The 19,573-nt window shown below is 36.2% G+C and overlaps 1 protein-coding gene and 1 pseudogene across 2 annotated transcripts in view; one reads left to right on the forward strand and one right to left on the reverse strand.

Moving 5' to 3' along the window:
* SCAMP1 (secretory carrier membrane protein 1) overlaps positions 1-12,005 on the forward strand; it is a 97,351-nt gene extending 85,346 nt beyond the window's left edge. For both annotated transcript variants that reach the window (XM_054578515.1, XM_054578516.1), the window contains one exon: positions 7,213-12,005. In XM_054578515.1, coding sequence (XP_054434490.1) covers positions 7,213-7,377 — 165 coding nt within the window. In that variant the 3' untranslated portion in view covers positions 7,378-12,005. The remainder of the gene's footprint in view (positions 1-7,212) is intronic.
* Positions 1,106-2,817, reverse strand: LOC129074708 (DNA primase small subunit-like; annotated as a pseudogene).
* Positions 12,006-19,573: the final 7,568 nt, after the last annotated feature.

Consider the following 19,573-nt stretch of genomic DNA (forward strand, 5'->3'; position numbering starts at 1 on the left):
TTTTCTTAAAAATCGAAAAGAGAAAGAAGTGCAAGGCATTTCAGTGTATTGATTGCATTATGTAATCCAAAAAATTTTTAAACAAGACTTTGTGACTATAGAGAAAACAGTGTTAAAGAAAATGCAAAAGAAGGGAAATTTTCTTAAGTTACAGAGAGTACCAGCCTGATAGCTTGCTTCCCAGCTATCAGTTTCTCAGAAGATAGAATGCAAACCAGAATGCTGTTTATTTAGATTGGCTGTAAAACCAGACAAAAGAAATCTGACATGTAGAATATATCACACAAAATCAAATATTGAAGAAATGAAAACTTGAAAATTAAGTTTAAGTATATGGATATATAGAAAGTCCAAATGTTTTGACACGTTTAACAGGTTCTCTGTTGGTAAAAGTTGGTTATTTTTTCTAAGCTGCTTCTTTATGATATAGACTTAACTAATTGTTCCAATTGTAAGAAGTTAGGACCTACAGTTGCAACAGTTGTAAACAATACCCTGCTAGTCTCTAAGATTATCTAGTAACTCATGTCTTTTGACTTAAAGGTTTTGGTAAGTTTAGATGCTTAGTTTAAAATAATTTTGAAAAGATGGGCAGTGGGATGTGGCCTGACCTATAAAAATATCAATAAGCAAAGAAGTGACTGAATATACACTTGCAGGTGTAATTGACTTAAGTGATCTGAGACTTAAGGACAAAGCCCTCATTCCTTAGAATATTCACTCCAGAATTATGGAGGCTGTGTCCAGTTAGCTGAGATTAAAGCCTTGTGCATGTTACTTGCTCAGTTACTGCAATACATGACAACTGGTAGAAGTGAGTATTTATATCAGAAATCTTAGAATTATCTTTGTATAATATTAAATTTTACAAATTTATCTTCAGCCCTCTTACTCCTCCCATTATTGTTCTTTCCAAGAACCTGGACACCCTCCTTTGGTAGTCTTAGGAATCTTTTCAATGTAATTATTTATCAAGAAAAAAATTTTGCTTTGAGCATTAAAATGCATACATGGTTCTGCCATATTTATTAAAAAGCTCTTGTAGTAGTTGGTTCTTGATTGAAAGTACTGGTTATCTAGATTAGTTGGAGGGGAGTTGCTATCTTCAGAAGTCTTTTTATAAATCACTCTTCTTGATAAGTTCTCTTTTAGATTTATCCAGGTTTTCAAGAAAGTGTTAAAAACTTTAAGGACCTAGGCTGGTCTTTTTATAATCTCTGGTTCTTTGTTTGATATTGGATTCAGCTTTGTTCTCTTTTTCCTCTTCGTTAGTGGAATTGGCATCAAATTCATGGCAGATGGAGCTTGTGGTTGGAACAGTAAACAGATCAAACTGATCCACTTTTTGTAAATCAATAGGCAATGTAATTTGGGTTGTTTTAGGATGAACACTAAAAGAGGTCTTCAGCAAATGATTTATTCCTTTGCTAACATTGATATCCAGCTGTGGAAAACAGGACTGCAGCATGACCTCCCACTGAAGCCAGGGTCCGCATTTGTCATTTTTGATGTCATTCGGATATTTGGCTACTTTCTTCAAATGCTCCCAACACTGAAGTGAACTGTGATGCTTTTCGAGTCTTTGTTGAGGGTCATCATGAATTGTTTCAGGAACAAGAGCTAAAATTTTACAGCAGTTTTCTTTATGTCCAAGAATATCTTGATCAACCAAGGCATATTTTTTAAAGTATATATTTATTATGTTTATAGATTTTCTGATGCAAGGGTGGATTTTTTCACATGGGTGAACTTTCTTTTTAATGTCTTGACCATCCTTTAAATAGGTAAATAATATTTCTTCTAATTGGCTTTATTATTTTCTTTTCAAATTTGTACTGAGTAGCTGTTATATATATTGATGTGCTTCATAGTTTGTGTATCCTAATAACACGTTATTTAGCTTCCATGTCTTTGTGTGTTTTTCAGTGTTCTTCCTGTGACTGATTTCTAGATTCATAATACTGTGGTCAGAGAAGATGCTTGATATGAATTTAGTCTTCTTAAATTTATTCAGACTTGTTTTGTGTCCTACCGTGTTCCATGTGCACTTGAAAAATATATATATTCTGCTGCTTTGGGATCAAATGCTCTGAAGATATCAATCAACTCCATTTGCTCTAGTGTGTCATTTAAGGCCACTGTCCCCCAGTTGATTTTCTGTCTGGAAGATATATCCATTGAAGACAATGGGGTGTTAAACACCCCCCACCCCATGACAGTGTTTCTGTTGATCTCCTCTTTTATGTCCATCAAGATTTGCTTTACATATTTTGGTGCTCCCAGACTGTACTGCAGTGGACAAATTTCTAATTTATCACGGACCCAAGAGCAAACATCTCTTCTTTCAGAGCATACCCAGAGATGACACTTAAATCCATAGTCCTCCTTCAGTGCTCAGTTGATGATGCATATGGCCTTCGCCATGAGGGCCCAGCACTTAGAATATATGTCTGCCGAACTACAACATCTACTCATATCATCATAGTCTGTCCTGTCAATGTCAAACAACAGTTTTTTTTTCTTGAGCCTGGAAATCTCCCAGCTGCACTATATTATGTTGATTGGGTCTGTGGGAATTTACCATGCCTATATCAATCTTGTATGGATTCATTTTCTGCATCTCCTTTCCAGATCACACTGGTTGTTGAAGGATTGGCCATGAATATAAATATCATCTTTCAATGTGAATGAAAATTAATGGTGTTGAAAGTAATTCTTTATCACTCTACCATAGTTGAGTAGTACTGGGCACAGGAAAAAGCCTCCAATAAGAAAGCTTAAGCAGCTCGGCAGCTCAGAAGGGTCAAACGTCTCCATGGAGTGTTGTACTCAGAGCTGGAAGGATTACCACAAGAGCTGGCAGGAACCACACAAGAGTCTCTACTTTGTGTTCTTCATGGAGAGTTTCATTTTATGTCAGAGTTGTAGCTACCATTTATGCACCAAAGGTTTCCAAGTCCATGTGTCTTGCCCACTCCTATCTTGAACTCCAAACCCAGTCTTCATCTGCCTCTTGTGGCAGGCCTGCAGTAGTATTTGATAAACATTTGTGGAATGTATGACTGTTTAGAATCCAACCTAGCACCTCTTTCCCTCCCTAAACCAGCCTATTCTCTCTATTGTTTTTTTGAAATGTCATCCCAGTATCTAAACAACTTGACTGTCTTGGACTCATTCTACTTTTTCTGTACTTGACATTTACTCCATAATTACCAGTTTCTGTCCAGGTTTGGGGAAAGGACTGACTTTGATGCACTGCTCCATCCTCCAAACTTGCTTTGATTGCATTTCAGTCCAGCTTCTAATTTAGACCTAATCACAGTGCAGTGTAATTACAAGTTCACTTTTCTGTTTCTTCCTCTCTCCAAGTTTATAGGCATATAATAAATATTTGTTCTAAATTGCTTTAATATTTTTTCTCAAATTTATATTGAGTAGCTGATGTTATATGTATTGATGTGTTTTATAGTTTATGCATCTTAATAACATGCTATTTAGCTTCCATGTCTTTGTGTGTTTTTCAGTGTTCTTCTTGTGATTGATTTCTAGTTTCATAGCATTGTGGTCAGAGAAGATGCTTGACATGATTTCAATCTTAAATTTATTGAGCCTTTTCTAACATGTGATCTGTCCTAGGGAATGTTACACGTGCACTTGAGAAGTGTATATATTATACTGCTTTGAGCTGAAATGCTCTGAATATATCAATTAAATACATTTCATCTAGTGTGTCATTTAAGGCCACTGTCTCCTAGTTGATTTTCTGTCTGGAAGATCCATTTAAGTCAATGGGGTGTTAAAATCCCCCTTACTATGACTATATTTCTATTGCTCTCTACATTTATGTCCTTCAAGATTTGCTTTACATATTTAGGTGCTCCTATGTTGGGTGCATAAATTTTTGCTAGGATTATATCCTCTTGTTGGATTAATAAACCATTATGCAGTGTTTTTCTTTGTCTCTTACTCTAGCCTTGATTTTAATGTCTATTTTTTTGGATATAAGTATTGCTACCCCAACTTTTTTTTCCTTCCATTCACATGAATATCTTTTTCCATTCCTTTACTCTTAGTATGTGTGTATCTGTCAATCTGAGGTGGGTCTCTTGGAGGCAGCATTTATATGGGTCTTGTTTTCTTATTCAATTCAGCTACCCTATGTCTTTTGGTTGGAGCATTTGAGCCATTCACATTTAATGTGATTATTGATAGATACATATTTAGTGCCATTTTATTGTTAGACTGTTTTCCTCTGTTGTTGTTTTTTTTCTTTTTCTTCTTCAAGCAAGCCCTTTAACATTTGTTGTAGCACTGGCTTGGTGTTAACAAGTCCTTTAGCTTTTTCTTGTTTGAGAAGCTCCTTATTTCCCCTTTGATTTTAAATGATAGCCTTGCTGGATAAAGTAGCTTTGGTTGTAGGTCCTTGTTTTTCATCACCTTGAATATTTCATGCCACCTCCCTTCTAGCCTAAAATATCTCTGTTAAGAAATCAGATGATAGTCTCATTGGTGCTCCCTTGTGTGTAACCACCTGCAGCTTTTAGGATTCTATCCTTGTCTTTAAGCCTTGCCATTTTAATTATGATGTTTCTAGGTATAGACCTCTTTGGGTCCTACCTGTTTGGGACTCTGAGCTTTCTGGACTTGTGTGTCTTTTTCCTTCACCAGAATTAGGGAAGTTTTCAGTCACTATTTCTGCAAGTAGGTTCTCAATCCCTTGCTCACTCTCTTCTTCTGGTATTCCCATGATGCGGATGTTGTTACACTTCAGGTTGTGCCAAAGGTTTCTTAAGGTCTCCTCATTTTTTTTTAATTCTTTTTTCTTTTTGCTGTTCAGCTTGGGTGTTTTTTTTTTCCTACTTTGTCATCCAAATAACCAGTTTGATCCTCTGTTTCATCTAACCTACTGTTTATTCCTTCCAGTGTATTATTTATTTCAGATATTGAAATTTTTATTTCTGACTGGTCCTTTTTTATGGTATCTCTGTCTTTTTTTGTGCTGTTGAATATCCTTATAATCATTACTCTAAATTCTATCTGATAATTGCTTGCTTCTATTTCATCTAGTTCTTCTGGAGAATTCCCTTGTTCATTCATTTGAGGTCTGTTTCTTTGTCTTTCCATTTTGGCTGCTTCTTTGTATTTGTTTCTATTTATTAGGTAGATCTGCAAAGACTCTGGTTTAGACTTGTGTCTGATCCTGCCTGTGACTGGCCCTGGGCAACCTGTTTGGATCTATCAGCAATCCACAGCTTGTGGCTCCCTCTGCTGGGCCTGTTTGTGTGGAGAAAGAACCAGGCTGTGCGCCAAGTCTGGCACTGGGCCTGGGGGAATGCCAGCTAAAGTCTCAGATCTGCTTCTGGCTGCAGGCTATCTGTTAGGCTTTACAGTGAGAGTCTTCCAGCTAGTATATCCGATACTCCTCACCAGCAGGGCATAAGCCCTGCGCGGTGGGGCAAGAATGATTCCTGTGGGAGGGGCTATTGCTTCCCCTCAGGCAGATGCCACTTGGATGGGAGTGCTCTGCTCTGCATTTTGGGGGATAACTCAGCACCAGGATCCTGGTGACTGTTTCTTCAGTTCTCACCCCAGAGCCACCAGCCCCAGATACTGCTTATGCTCTCTGTGCCGGAGCCCAGGGTAAGTGCCTTCAAACAGAATTTTGTGCATTGGCCCTTTAAGAGGCTCTTTGAGTCTCCAGCTGTCTCTTGCTGGTGGACAGAAACCCTGCTGCTTTTCAAAGCTGGAATTTATTTGGGTTCTTTTTCCAGTTCTGGTGCTGTAGCCTGGGTAGCCCGGCTTGGGGTTTAGACCCCACACTTCTCAGGGGGAACCACTCCGGCCACTGAAATACAGCTGCCACCCATGGGAGCCCAGCCCAGCCCTCTTGCACCTCCTCTACACTCTCTATCAGGCACATTGTGTTGATGTGGCTTCTTCCGTCTGTCTATGGTTATAAGGCTCTCTCCAGCTAGTGTTCAGTTGGTTATTCAGGATCATTCTTCCATAATATAGTTGTAATTCCAGTTTGGTCCTGGGGGATTTGTGAAGCTTCACCTACCTCTCTGCCATCTTGGGTCCCTCTCCAGGTTTGGGTTTATGCATCTTAAAACATATGCTAATAGAGCATTTTTGAACCCTGCTCATGAAATAAATCCCAAGATTTTAATGATGAATCAGTACGGACAAATAGTTCACAGAAGTGTTTTTTTGTAAATCCTTTAAAACTTGACCATACACAAAAGGTTAAATAGTTTACAGAGTGGATAGCAGAAATATCTTTAAGGACATAAATAGTTCTTGGTACACTAAATGATAAAGTGATACCACATATGATTATAATATGGTCAGTCAAGTATATGTAGCCAATACAGAAATTGAAAAGGCATAATTTGATTTGTCGAGGGAGTCATTAACGTTTTAAAGTGAGAATGCCTCTTGTTAGGTCAAACCATTTTCTTGGAATGCTATACTATCTTAATTAAAAATAGCAGAAAATGAAGCTTTTTGCTTTTTTCTTTTAAATATTTTATTTATTTATTTTTAGAGAAGGGAAGGGAGGAAGAAGGAGAAGGAGAGAAACACCAGTATGTGGTTGCTTCTCATGCACCCCCTATGGGGGACCTGGCCTGCAACCCAAGTTGTGGCCCAACTGGGAATGGAACGAGTGACCCTTTTGTTTGCAGGCTGGCACTCCATCCACTGAGCCACAATAGCCAGGGCTTTCTTTTCTTTTTTAAGAAATTTTTATTTATTTTAGATGGAGGAAGGGGAAGAAAAAAAGGGAGAAAAATACACTGATTTTCTGTTCCACTTATTTATGCATTCATCGGTTGCTTCTTGTAGGTGCCCTATCCAGGGATTGAAGCCACAATCTTGGTTATATTGGGACAACGTTCTCACCACCTGAGCTCCCCAGCCCAGGGTCAAAGCTTTTTTCATTTGGTTAAGTTCTTTAAATTATTTTGGTTTGGCATAGGTGTAGTTATCTTTTTTGCAGTGGAGATTAAAAGGAGAAACCTGTGTTAAGAAGATATTTAAATACACTATTATATGCCAGCATTATCGTGTGGTAGCCGACGTTCTGGATCTTAGAAGTCATGCCTAGAATCTACTGCTGTATTTGAATAATGTTGAGATTAATTGAAGAGCTGTTGAAAATGAATGTGTAGGTAACCACTTAACTTCTCCTGCTTTTTTGTGCCTCTCTAGGTACATGGACTATATCGCACAACAGGTGCTAGTTTTGAGAAAGCCCAGCAAGAGTTCGCAACAGGTGTGATGTCCAACAAAACCGTCCAGACTGCAGCTGCCAATGCAGCTTCCACTGCAGCAACTAGTGCAGCTCAGAATGCTTTCAAGGGTAACCAAATGTAGAGAATCTTCAAACAATACACTGTTACCTTTTGATGGTACTTTTTTCTCCAGTTACTGTATTCTATAAATATTTTTATGTTCAAGACACAATACACATAGCATGTATATCTCTTATTCACTTGTGCATGGATGAAAACCAGAAAAGCTTCCTTGTCTTATTATTTACCTAACAGTTTCTTAAGATTTCAGTGCCCTTTGCAGAAAAAAAATTACATGCTAAATAAATATTCTCCATATTTTTTGGAGGATGAATGTTCAGCAAATTATTTCAGTGGTGAGACACTGAAATTAATATGATAGTTATTAAAAATGCATTTAGTACTAGCTGCTGTCATTCTTTCAAGAATCTTAAGACTTAAGGATAACACATTGGAGCAGTAAGTTGTTGCTTTATTCCCCTTATTAATATGGAAAGAAATAGGCTATCACAGACTTATGGATTTTTAAATTGGCTTGCTTTTTAGCAGTTTCAGTCAACACTGAAGAGCCTATGTGCATTTCGTAGTAGATAATGTAAATTTTATCTTTTTCTTTTCTTTTTTTAGAGTAGCTGATATTTTGATATCAATCTCTGATCTTGCATGGGCACCACATTTCTTAAATTAAAAAAATTAGTATTTTGGGTTCTGCACTGCTTATGGTTGTAGGATTGGGGAATTGTTTGTAGAATTATAGAAATGATTTTCTACAATAGTTTCTTTTAAATAAAAGTTTATTGGGGTGTAATGAGAATAAAATATGCAGTGCATTACCCAAAAGAAAAGGTAAAAATTGATGGAATAGAATATAATGATGAGAATACCTTTTTTAAAAAAAATTCAGTATTCATATCATAGTAAAATATTACTGTATGAAAACTTTGGTATATTCTTGTGGCTATCTTTTTAATTGAACTGAGATTGTGTTTGGCAGCTCTTTTGGGGGATATGTGTGTAATTTTTAACAGCGGTATTAAGGTCTAGCCTAACTCCTTGTCCATAAAGAACGTACAGTATTTAAGGGATTTTTTTTTTAGCCTCTCATATCTAGTGGCATTAAAAATAAAAAGACCCTGGCATACACATACTTGAATCCCTAATACATCTCAGTCTTTCAATTTTTGAGACAGACTGACTATATTAAAAATTTTTAGTAGTAGAAAAAACATTTAACTTGTACCAAGCAAGAAAATATATAGTTGAATGCATTAATTACGAGTATAATCACTTTAAAATTGTTACTGTGCAGCACAGGACTTCATCCTTATAGTATGCTTTTGGGTTGAAAGTTTGAATCATTTGTAATACTGATTAAGAGACCCATGACATTTATAAAATAGTGATACTGTGTTTTGAGAGTCATTAGCTAATTTAAGATTACAGAATAATAGGTAGTGATGTATTCAGTTTGATTTTAAGTAAGGATCATTTATTGGATTTTATTATTTGAGACTGCACATCCCTTTAAAAAAATCAGATAGGCACAAACGGTTAAGTCACTTTGACTCTTCTCCCTAAGTCTGGGACCGGCTGGAATGGCCAGTCTTCACTGTTTATGAAGGAAGCTTTGCATGGCAGTGCCGCTAGGTGACTCAGGCCCACCCAAGTCGTGTTTACACTGGGTTTATTTGGGGCTTTACTGAAGCAATATACTTGGAATATGTTTCTTTTATTTTGAAGAAAATAGGTTTCGGAGGGTGAATTTAAAGCTGTTTATAAACATTTCTGAGCAGCGAGAATCTCCACCTACTTTTTCAACCAAATAAGCCAGTTCAAGTTTTTCAGAATCTATAATCTTATTGAAAATGTTTCATCTGTGTGCTTTAATTAAGTGTACATTTTACAGACATTCAAAACATTAATCACAAAATGCAACCAGAACACTATGTCCTTTATTAATTTATAGCTCGAGTCCATTTTTGTTTTGCTTTAAAGTACAACTAAAAGATATGGCATAGAGACTTTTGGAAAATACTGAGATACTTTCCTTCAGGAACAGAAGTGTCTATACCTGTTCTATAGAAATCCCCATTGTTAAATAGCAAAGAATAATTACAACCAGCAGTAACTTTTTTTGTGTGGATGGGGAAAATGTTATAAATTCAGTTATGTGGATTAATAAAGCTTATGAGATAATTGTCTTTTAAAAACATGAATGTGCATTAAATGATGGCAATGCTTACAGTTTAATAAGGTGTAGGGGTTTTAAATTCTTATATTTTCTATTCCCTTACTAAGTAGGAAATACTCATGTTTTCACTCAGCAAAAGATAGGCATTTGTGGAAGTGTTTTATATTTGATATTAGCATTACCCAGTATCAGAATCACGAAAGGGTCTTCACAGTGTAAGTAGGCACCCATGCCATTTTTCAGTTTGCAATATTTAGTTGTAGCTGTTTTATTTAAAACTAAAGTTTGAACACTGGAAAATCATAGCTCGGTGATTTGTAATTTGGGACTTGGATTATTTATCTAGGGATGTTTGTATATTTTGTAAGTGAGCAATACTGCGCTGCCATCATGGTGACTGTCGTGGGTCAATATAAATGCCCTTCATCTGTCCCTCTAATGTTGCATGTTTTCGGTGGTTTGGAAGTTTTGTATATTTATTGTATTAACACAGAGTGTTATAAAATAAAATGCTGTTTAGTGGATGTTTGTTTGTATAATTTTAAATACTTTATTTACTTCAGAGGCAGAAATTATGCTGAGGGTGTAATGTATATAGAAATTCCACATTTGAATTTTTAAAAAATAATCTGTATAATTCTATCATGTGCTAAACAAAATAATCATATAAAAGATGAGTTAAAAATTCTCAGCACCATAAAATGACAATTTTTCTGTTGCATTAGACCTTTGTAGGTAGTGGAACATGAACTTCATTCATATTAAATATTTTGACCATTTTAAGGTCAAAATACACAGACTGCCTAGAGATTCAAAATGAAAAAAATGTGTTTTGTGGCTCAGATTTTTCCTAGTGGGTTAAAATGTATATCTCTGTATTAGTATTGCATTGATTTGAGTGAACTGGGGTTCTGTTTCTTAACTTTGTTACCTATTGCCCTTTTATGTGCTGATGATAGAACCTGTTTGATTTTTCACTTGGTTATGTAAAGAGGATGTTAAAATATAATATAAAATTATGTTAATGGTGAATCTTGAGAAATATGTGTTCAATTAAAATAGGATCAGCATTTTCAATTTTCTGGATGTTAGATAAAAAAAAAGTAAACTTGGATTGTGATTGGATATGTATCCTCCTCATGTTGAGATAATATAGTTTGCATTTTAGAGGGAATTTATGTTAAATTTATTAGTTGTTTCTGTAAAATATTTGTAGTAGTATAATGCTTTTACAGTTATTGCCATATCTTTTTCTGAAAGCACTGACATTACTAGTATTTAATTTTATCTTTATTGGTAAAATCTGTTTATAGACTGTTAATACACAGAACTTGTTATCATTTTACATATACTTTCCCATTTGAATTACCATGGCTGTCAAACACCATTTCACTGTATCTCCTTCCATTTTTTCCTTAAGGAATATGTTTAGAGGAATTTGTTGCTTCCATGTGATTAAGACTTTTAGGAGTGAAATAAAAATGGTTAATGTAAAAATAATTGGAAGATGGTTAAAAATAAAAAAATACATTATTTGATAGATTTTGAAGTACCATAGTATAAACTTATTTAGAGTAGAATAATATGTTTTAAAACATTAGCCTTGTATTAAGTGCTTATTGAACTAACAGTTGTATCTGAGTTGTTAAATATGGAATGTGAAGTATTTCCATGAGAGAATTAGGGTACACTTTACAAAAGCAGGATGCTTTTTGTATTGATTGATATTTTATACCTTATTTTATAGCTTTATCCCATGATATAGAGAGCTATAAAGAAATCTGTAGAAATTTTTGAAGCCAGGCACTTCTACTGTTCTGTCCTAGGTAGAGATATCATTAATTTAAAGATTCTAGGAAACACTTCTAGGCAAAGACTCTTCTCTAGTGTTCTTACCCTTCCTGAGGGTTCCTTATTTACAGTTTAACTTTATGGGTTTGGTAGACAAAACTTACAACATGCAAAATTTTCTTTAGCACTCTTTATGTTTCAAATGCCAGGGGACATGGGAGCAGCCATGTAGCAATGAACTGAGGGCTAAATTTTATGTATACCTAAATCTTGATTTGGTTTTTAGCTCATATTTTTCTGGGCTTGGCATAGCTGATGGTGTAGCTAAAAACATCTTGCCATTAAAACCCATTTTCTCTTTCCTCTAATAGGGACAGAAAATAGTTAAGCCTCTTCTACCTAGTAATGTATCATATACTTGCGTAAGATTACTGTGAGCTATTATCTTTACATTTAAACAGCTCTCATTTGTAAAATAATAATATGCAAATTTTATTTTTAAAAAACTTAGATATAATCCCAGAATTCTTCAGAGCTTTTGAAATATTTTGTGGGCCTGGGATTCTCAAGATAAATCATGGTTGTAGTAGCTGTTACTGTTGGCAATTTTTATGATCTTCAGGTGTTTTGGGGCTAGGGAAAAAAACACACCAAAGATCACTGTCTTTTACTCGTGGTCACAGTGGTTCCTGCAATGTCATAGTCACTTCAATAAAAACTGAGTTCACTGGGCATTTACATTTCTCAAACTGATTTTTTTTCCTAGTATGAAAGTAATATATACCTGATGAACAGTTGAGAATGATGGAAAATTATAAATGAGAAAATAAAAATAATATGTAATTTGTCCTATAGGGATATCACTGCTAAAGTCTGGATTTTTCCCATTCTTTTTGTATGTGTACATATTTTATAGAGTTAAGGGATATAAACAATGGAATTTTGAAATCTTATTTTCCTTACTTAACATTATATTGTAATCACCTGATGATTTAGCTTTTAAAATTAACTTTTAATTCATAAAATTAACACCTATCAGTCTAAATTATAGAAAAATATAAGCAAAAGAAGATAAAGTTACCCATAAATAACTATTGTTAATATTCGGTGTATATCTATTAATTTTTTGGGGAAATCAGCTTTCCCCCCTAAAATTAGAAAAGATTTCCCTCTATATTCTTGTAATAGACTCGTTTCGAGATGTTTATGTAGCTCTCCCAAGTCCATTTCTTGTGGGGCCCTGATACTGTCGGGGGTACTGGCTATCGTATCTCGCCACGGTGGACTCATGCTTGGCTCATTAATTTTTTTTCCTTGGTAGGTTTTTCCAGAGCTATACTGTTCCAGAATATGGGGTAGCCATATTCTACCATGAGGAAGGAGTCAACAAAAAGCTGAAGAATGAAGCAGACATGCAAGGACAAGTGGGATGGAGAGACCTAGGAAAGATATTAATAGCTTTCCATTTAAATAGGCCCGAATGCCCACCCATATTTTACCCCATTATCCCAGTATTATTCATACTCTTTATTTTCTCCCTGAGCTACCTTGAGTTGGTTTCCTGTTGCTTTCAACTGGAGAATTTTAACTAACATAAGGTTTGTAATCTTTTGTTCAGTCATGATATAAATATATGTTGAACTTTTTTTCATATTGATGAATGTATTTCTATAACATTTAATAGTTGTATAACTATCTTTATATGTGTGTACCATAAATTATTTTTTGAAGTCCTGTTACTCCTTCAGATTTTGATTTTTAACTTATAAATAATTTATCAAAGAATACATTGTTGCTAAATGTGGGGATCCAGGCTTTTTTCTTAGGACAGACTGCTAGGTCAAAGCATAAGCATACTTTTTAGTACTTTTTAAGATCTTTGATGCGCGTTGCCAAATTGCTCTCCAGAAAATTGCATGTTTATGCCTCCATAAGCAGTGTATGTAAGGACCTCTTTATCTACACTGGATGTCCCTTTTCTAAAAAGTCTTTGCCACCAATAGGTTTTGACAAATAACCAGGAGGTTTGTTTTTCTAAGCCTTCTGTTGTCCTATAGATATACTTGTCCAACACTCCTTTTTTTGGTTTGGTTTCGTTTTGCTAACGAGGAGTGATCCTGTATCCTGCATCCACAGAGAAATCTGCTTCCTGAAAGCACAAAACTAAAGAAGATTAGTACAGGATGGAAAAAGAAACAGCGGACTGAGGTAGCCAGTCAGTTGAGCCTCTCTAGGTAAAATTAGATTGGTTTTAAAAACAGATTGTTATTCTTCACAATTTTTTAGAAACTCTTAATTTTTGATATCAATTCTAAGTGATATTCTGTTTCAGCAGACAGAAGATTTTCTTCTAATAATTTTTGCTTATTGAAGGCTGTGTCAGAGACTATGCTAAATACTTACTGCACTTCACTCCTCACACCAAACCTGTGATGTAATTTCTAACATTGGCCCCATTTTTAGAGAGAGGAGTAGGAAATGATCCCAGTCACTCAGTGAGAGAACAACGTCATGGAGCAGAACAGCTGGTCTCTCCAGGGAGAGGCAGCTAGACCCGAATGTCTCCATGAGGCTGCTTCTGTCACATGGTGCCACCTCTCTCCAATTCTGTTTCTGTCCATCCTTCCACATTTCCAGTAATTCATATCCATCTTTTAGGGACATTGGATCCTAGGAAAAAATTCAACCAAGAAACAACCTGTATTTTTGATGTCGCCAGACCAAGGCCTAGCACCACAACATGTGGGTGAGTACCTGTTGCCTGCTCTTCAGCAGTATTACTTACTAAATGGCCTTTTGCTTTTGTATGTGTATTGGAGAAACTTTAATAAAGACAAACCCTTATTTAATTATTAGTTTAACAATGAAGAAAATAATGCCTCTTATGTAATTATAATAGCTGCTTATCTTGGATGAGAGATTATTTGTAACAAGAAAATAAAAACTGTCAAACCATTACTTGTTTTACTGCTGTCATACACCCAATGGGTTTTTAGTGTGTTTTCAGGATTGAGTCAATTGAGATACATGGTGTCATCATCAAAAGTGTGAAAAATTACCAGGCTTTTCCTCTGAGAGGGAGGAAAGAGCAGTGTTTTCATCAGTGGTCATTGCAAGGTGTGGCATTTTTGGAATTACACTTGGAAGTTATTTTAACAGTTTACTGCACAGAGATGTTGGCATCTCCAGGGCCTTGTAAAGGCCTTCTTCTCACCTTCTACATTCTGCATAGGAGGAAATCACAGCTGTTTGAGAATGTAGACTTTGGTGTCAAACCTGTATTTGAGCCTTGGCTTTTTTTTAACCTCAGGCAAATTACTTAATTTCAGTTAATTTACTTAGTGGCAGTTAATTTATCTATAAAATGAGGATAATAGTTTCTGCTTATTGGGCTTTGATGAATACATGAATTATATGAAGCGCTTAGCATGGTACTTGCACACAGAATGTACACAATAATTAAAACCTCTTGTTGGCGGTCCATGGGTATCGATGATTCCCAAATCTCTATCTCCGACCCTGCCTTCTCTCCGCCGTGCATTTCTAGCTGCACACAGGAGCTCCATTGTCAGCCTCATCTGAACCTCCCCACTTTCACTGTCTCTGCTTCTCTAGGATTCCTGATCTGTGCCCAAACGAAATACCTGGGAGACATTCTGGACTCTTCCTTCTCATCCCCTTACCCCTTCTAATCAGATACCAAACCGTCCGTTCTTTCTCCCTGACATTTGTCTAATTCATGTCACTGTCTTTGCTATGAACTGCCTTACCTCAGGCATTCTTTTCTTGAGAATAGCTTATAATGGATTCCCCCACACTTAGGCATTTGGTGGACTGTATGCCTGTAGATGTTAGATTTTTGACACTGTCTGACTATAAAAGGCCAAAGAGCTTCTACTATTTACAGTTTTCATTGATTCTTCTTTTCTCATGTGGTTTTGCTACTTCCTCTTATTTATACTTTTATCTACATCCTGTGTACCTAAGCAGAGTGAGCAGTTCACATCTTAAAGACTTATCTTGCAGAACTCTCAGCATGAGAAGGAAGCTGCAAGGAAGAAGATAGTGGTAAGGAGTGTGTTGGGTGCCCCCAACCACATGACTAAGCAGCTGATAGGGGTTATGGAAGACAAGAGTAGGCTAAAAGTTTTATTTGATGTCCTTTAGCGTTTGAGTTGAAAAAGGTACTGAATTATTGGAAACTACTGAAATAACCCACTTAAAGGAAATGTCAAGCATAGTCAGAACTGTTCTAAAGTGGTTTTATGTTAAGCAAAGACCTTAAGGCGCGCTAGGAGTAAGTCTAATGTGATGTGCTCCAGGAAGATCGATCCTGGAAAGTTACCCAGTGAAACACACCTGAGCGGTTCCCCAGCCCCTGCCGAAATCAGAAGCTAGGGTCCTTTCTCTTGTGGATTAACTCTTCAGAAAGATGTAGTAATAGATGAAAAAGCAACTGAAGATTTCCAAATTTGCTCAGATTATTTAGATCGTAATTTGTTTGGAAATTTTTTTTCTTTAGTGATTTAGATAATTTTGTCAGCTTTTAATTTTGGTTTCTGTTAAAAACCTGGCAGTTGTCAGGCATGTTTAGAAACCAAAGCATAAATGTAGTTTCAGCTGTTGTAGGCCCTAAATCAGGAAAAGAAATGCCATTTTTGTTTATTCTTTCAGATAAGTGCTTCATGAGGTATTATGGAGAATTGAGTCAGTTTATGAAAAGGGTTTTAGTGTCATCTTTGAGAAATCTGCGTCTGGATGAGGCTTGTTATGGGCATATTACCTTTAGGAAATGTGGCTGTGGAACTGCTCCGTGTTTGGTGTTTTTGTTTGGAATAGGGGAATGTGACCTTCTTCAGTAGACTTTTTCTTCTTTGTTATTATTACACATATTTCTTTAAAAGAAAACTCAACTTTTTAGTGCTTTGAAGCATTTTCGTATTTCTTAATTTTACTTTATTTTTTAAATTTAATAAAAATTTTCCCATCGCCATGTCATACCCCGCCACTGTCTTCAATGGCACCCTCCCCGCCCCCTGAAATCACCACCCTGTTGTCTGTTGTCATGACTTCGTTTTACTTTAAAATTAAGGTATTTGTATTGAGAGGGTTTTTTCTTTTTAGAATTAATTATACTGATACTTCTCCAAGGAAGAAATTGTATGACCTATCTTGAAGTTAAAGCTGACCTGAGGTACAGATATACATGTTACTAATGAATGGAATAGTTAAAATACCTGAGTATCTTTTTTCCTATCATCAGTTTTATATAAGTTAGTGTTTAAAATAACATTTGACTGATAGCTGTTTTCTTGATCAAATTATACACATCATATTGAAACGAATATACTTAAGACTTGAAAGAATCAGAATGAGTTTGCAAAATCTGGTTTAATTCAGATCTGGGGAGAGGAGGGGAGCACACTGTGAAAATACATATGCACAGGAACCTAATCAATGCTAGACAAACAATGGATTAGTTTACAATGCAATAAAGTAACAAATTTGAAGGCTCAAATTGAGTCCATCAGCGGTAAATACAATTTTATATTTGGCTCAAGTGGCTGTTGAATATCAAGTGGTGCTGAGTTCCTCCAAAGCACCTAATGACCCCCCCCAGCCTTGGAAGGGGTTTCACCACAGTCTCAGAAGAAATCCCAGTCATGCCTTTAACTCTTTTGGCCCTTGGGAGTCATTGCTGCCCAAATACAAATGCAGGCCAGGGATTTCCAGTGGCCACATGTTATTGCACAGAGAAGTCTGTCCTAAGCCAGACTCTTATGGCTAAGAAGGTATGAGATCAGCCCTTAAATAGTGGTCTAGCATTAACATGGTCTATCAAAGCATGCTAAGAAAGAGCTCCTTAGTGATTATGTACCAGCTACTAGCTATCACACTAACAGAAAAAGGCAATAAGGGCAGCTTCACATTTCACATGAAAGACTAGCATTAACTGGGCCTGGCTTGCCAGCTTAACCTTCACATAAATCTAGTGATTATTTTAACTTAGACCCAGAAAAAAATGATTTCATACCAGTCTTTTCTTCACATAGGTTTGTGTAGCATTAACATTGTTATGGTTTAAATACTAGGCCATAAAGGCAAAAATGTTTAACTCTCCTTTGCCAAAACAGAAACAGTGCCTGTTCTGACGCCTGTCCAGTTTCCAAAAAACAAAACATACATACACCTTTGTTATTGCACATGTTTCACACAGACTTGTGTATGTATAATACATATATATATTTTAAATATGCTACACATAAAAAAGACTATGGCACTTTACATGTTTTAACAAGATCATTACACCACAGATGTTTGAAAATTATACAAAACCCTTACACAATTAATGTAACATTGTTGAATTAGCACACAGGTTTAAAGAATCCACAGAATCCAAGGCAAATATTTCTGCCTTCTTGGAGTTCATTGAGAAGCCCAGCTCATTACAAAACTCTTAGCCCAAATGCAGGCAAAAATAAATAAGACTTTTCTGGTAGTTGTAATGGTCCAGGTGTATTAGATTTTTAGACTGAGGCGATTAGGTAATTGATTAGAAATTTATTAGAAAAGTGTGGGTCAACAATCAGTCTAATTATTTTTTAATACATTTCTTTCTAACATATTACTCATACTCAGTGGTTTTTAATCAGCTCTGCAGTTTTGGTCTAGACCAGCATGATTTTGGATGTTCCATTCATCCCAACCAAAGCCTGGCTATTGGACTGAAGGTTTAAAAGGCCCAACATTCTCTCTTCCTCTTCCTTTTATGCTTCCTCTGCCAGAGAAAGTCCATTCAACTTACTGAGTCAGTGTTTGAGCACTTTTAGTGGTTTGGGGTTGTGTGTGCCTGTGCTTTTCCATCTTCTGTAGCATTCAGACTAATGAAGTAAACACTGCCAAGTGACTGACGGCTGACTGAGAGGCCCCATTTTCACTTGTGACTTTTGTTATCTGGGCGATCGAGGGGATATGCTACCAGCTCTGCCAAAGAGCAGTCGGGCAGCACAGATGAGGGACTTGTTCAGGGGATCCTCTGGGCTTATGAAAATTTGTCTATAAGGAGAGTGAGAGTGTAAAATTCGTGTTGGAAAATGGGTTCTCTATCCTGTACAGACAAAAGAAAAAAGTGAATCTTCTGATGATACATTTAAGAAAACTGTTTCCATCAAGATTTGCTTGATGAAGCAAATTGTTTTTTTTTTTTTTAATGAAAATTACCGCCAGGATTTGAAAAGTAGTTACTATGGTGGCATCAGGACTTGGTGAAAGCATATGAACACTTGGTCAAGTGCAAGACCCCGGGTCATCGGCTACCATACCCTGTTTCAGTGCGGTGTCAGAGATGGGGTTAATGTCTCCTGAGCCCTTACCCTAGGCTATGTATTTCCCCCTTCTCTTTTCAGAGAAAGTCACAGGATTTACATTGTGCTTATTATTGAACTTTGGACTAAGAATGGTGAACTCAGTAAGGTCTGGTTCCACACCTCTACCTTTCCTGCCCTTAGCAATCTAAAGAAAGAAAAGGCCAGAATGGAGTAGAACTTTAGTTCCATTCCATCAATAAAAGTTTTTCTGCATCCAGGCATGGTTTTAGACTCACAGATATTTCAGAGATTCACTTTGGGCAAGGTTATAAAAACTGAATCAGAGCTCTATATATCTGGTGGCACTTACCACACAATACCTTGCCCTAACTTATTATTTGTTAATTATTTTGTTAAATTTTCAAAATGAAGCAAGCCATCAAGTGAGCAGATCCAATCCTTCCAGAAATCTGTGAGGTCCATTCTACCTGTGTAAGTTGCTATGGAGTGTTACCTGTATCATTCTGCAATTCCGACCTTCGGGTGGATAATAGCAGACGAGGTTCTCTCTGGCCACTTTAATCATTCCAAAGTAAATTTGAAGTGATGGCTAATACCATTTTCCTGAATCAGTGATACTGATAATTTATGGAAATTAGATTAAAAGCGCCCGAACCCTTTTCAACAGTGGTAGTTGATTCTTTTTGTAAACAGGTATAGACAGGTGTTACAAGCTTGGCCTAACTCTCTTTTTGCATTAACTTTCTACTCTGTTTATCTGGGAATGATGCCTTTGATGCAGCTCACCATTTGTAGCAATGCAATGTTATTTCAGTCTGCTCTTAGGATCAACCGCTCTTAGGATCAACTCCACTAACTAGAAAAACTTAAGTCCCATGATTAGCTCCTTTTGTTTATGCACAGAATGACATTTTGTTGCTGTTGGGGTTGGAAATGTAGCTGACTACAGTATGGTTACCAGTCAGTGG

The sequence above is a fragment of the Pteronotus mesoamericanus genome, unplaced genomic scaffold (genome assembly GCF_021234165.1).
Source record: "Pteronotus mesoamericanus isolate MK-2021 breed Mesoamerican mustached bat unplaced genomic scaffold, CSHL_Meso_final contig_50, whole genome shotgun sequence".
Taxonomy (NCBI): Eukaryota; Metazoa; Chordata; class Mammalia; order Chiroptera; family Mormoopidae; genus Pteronotus; species Pteronotus mesoamericanus.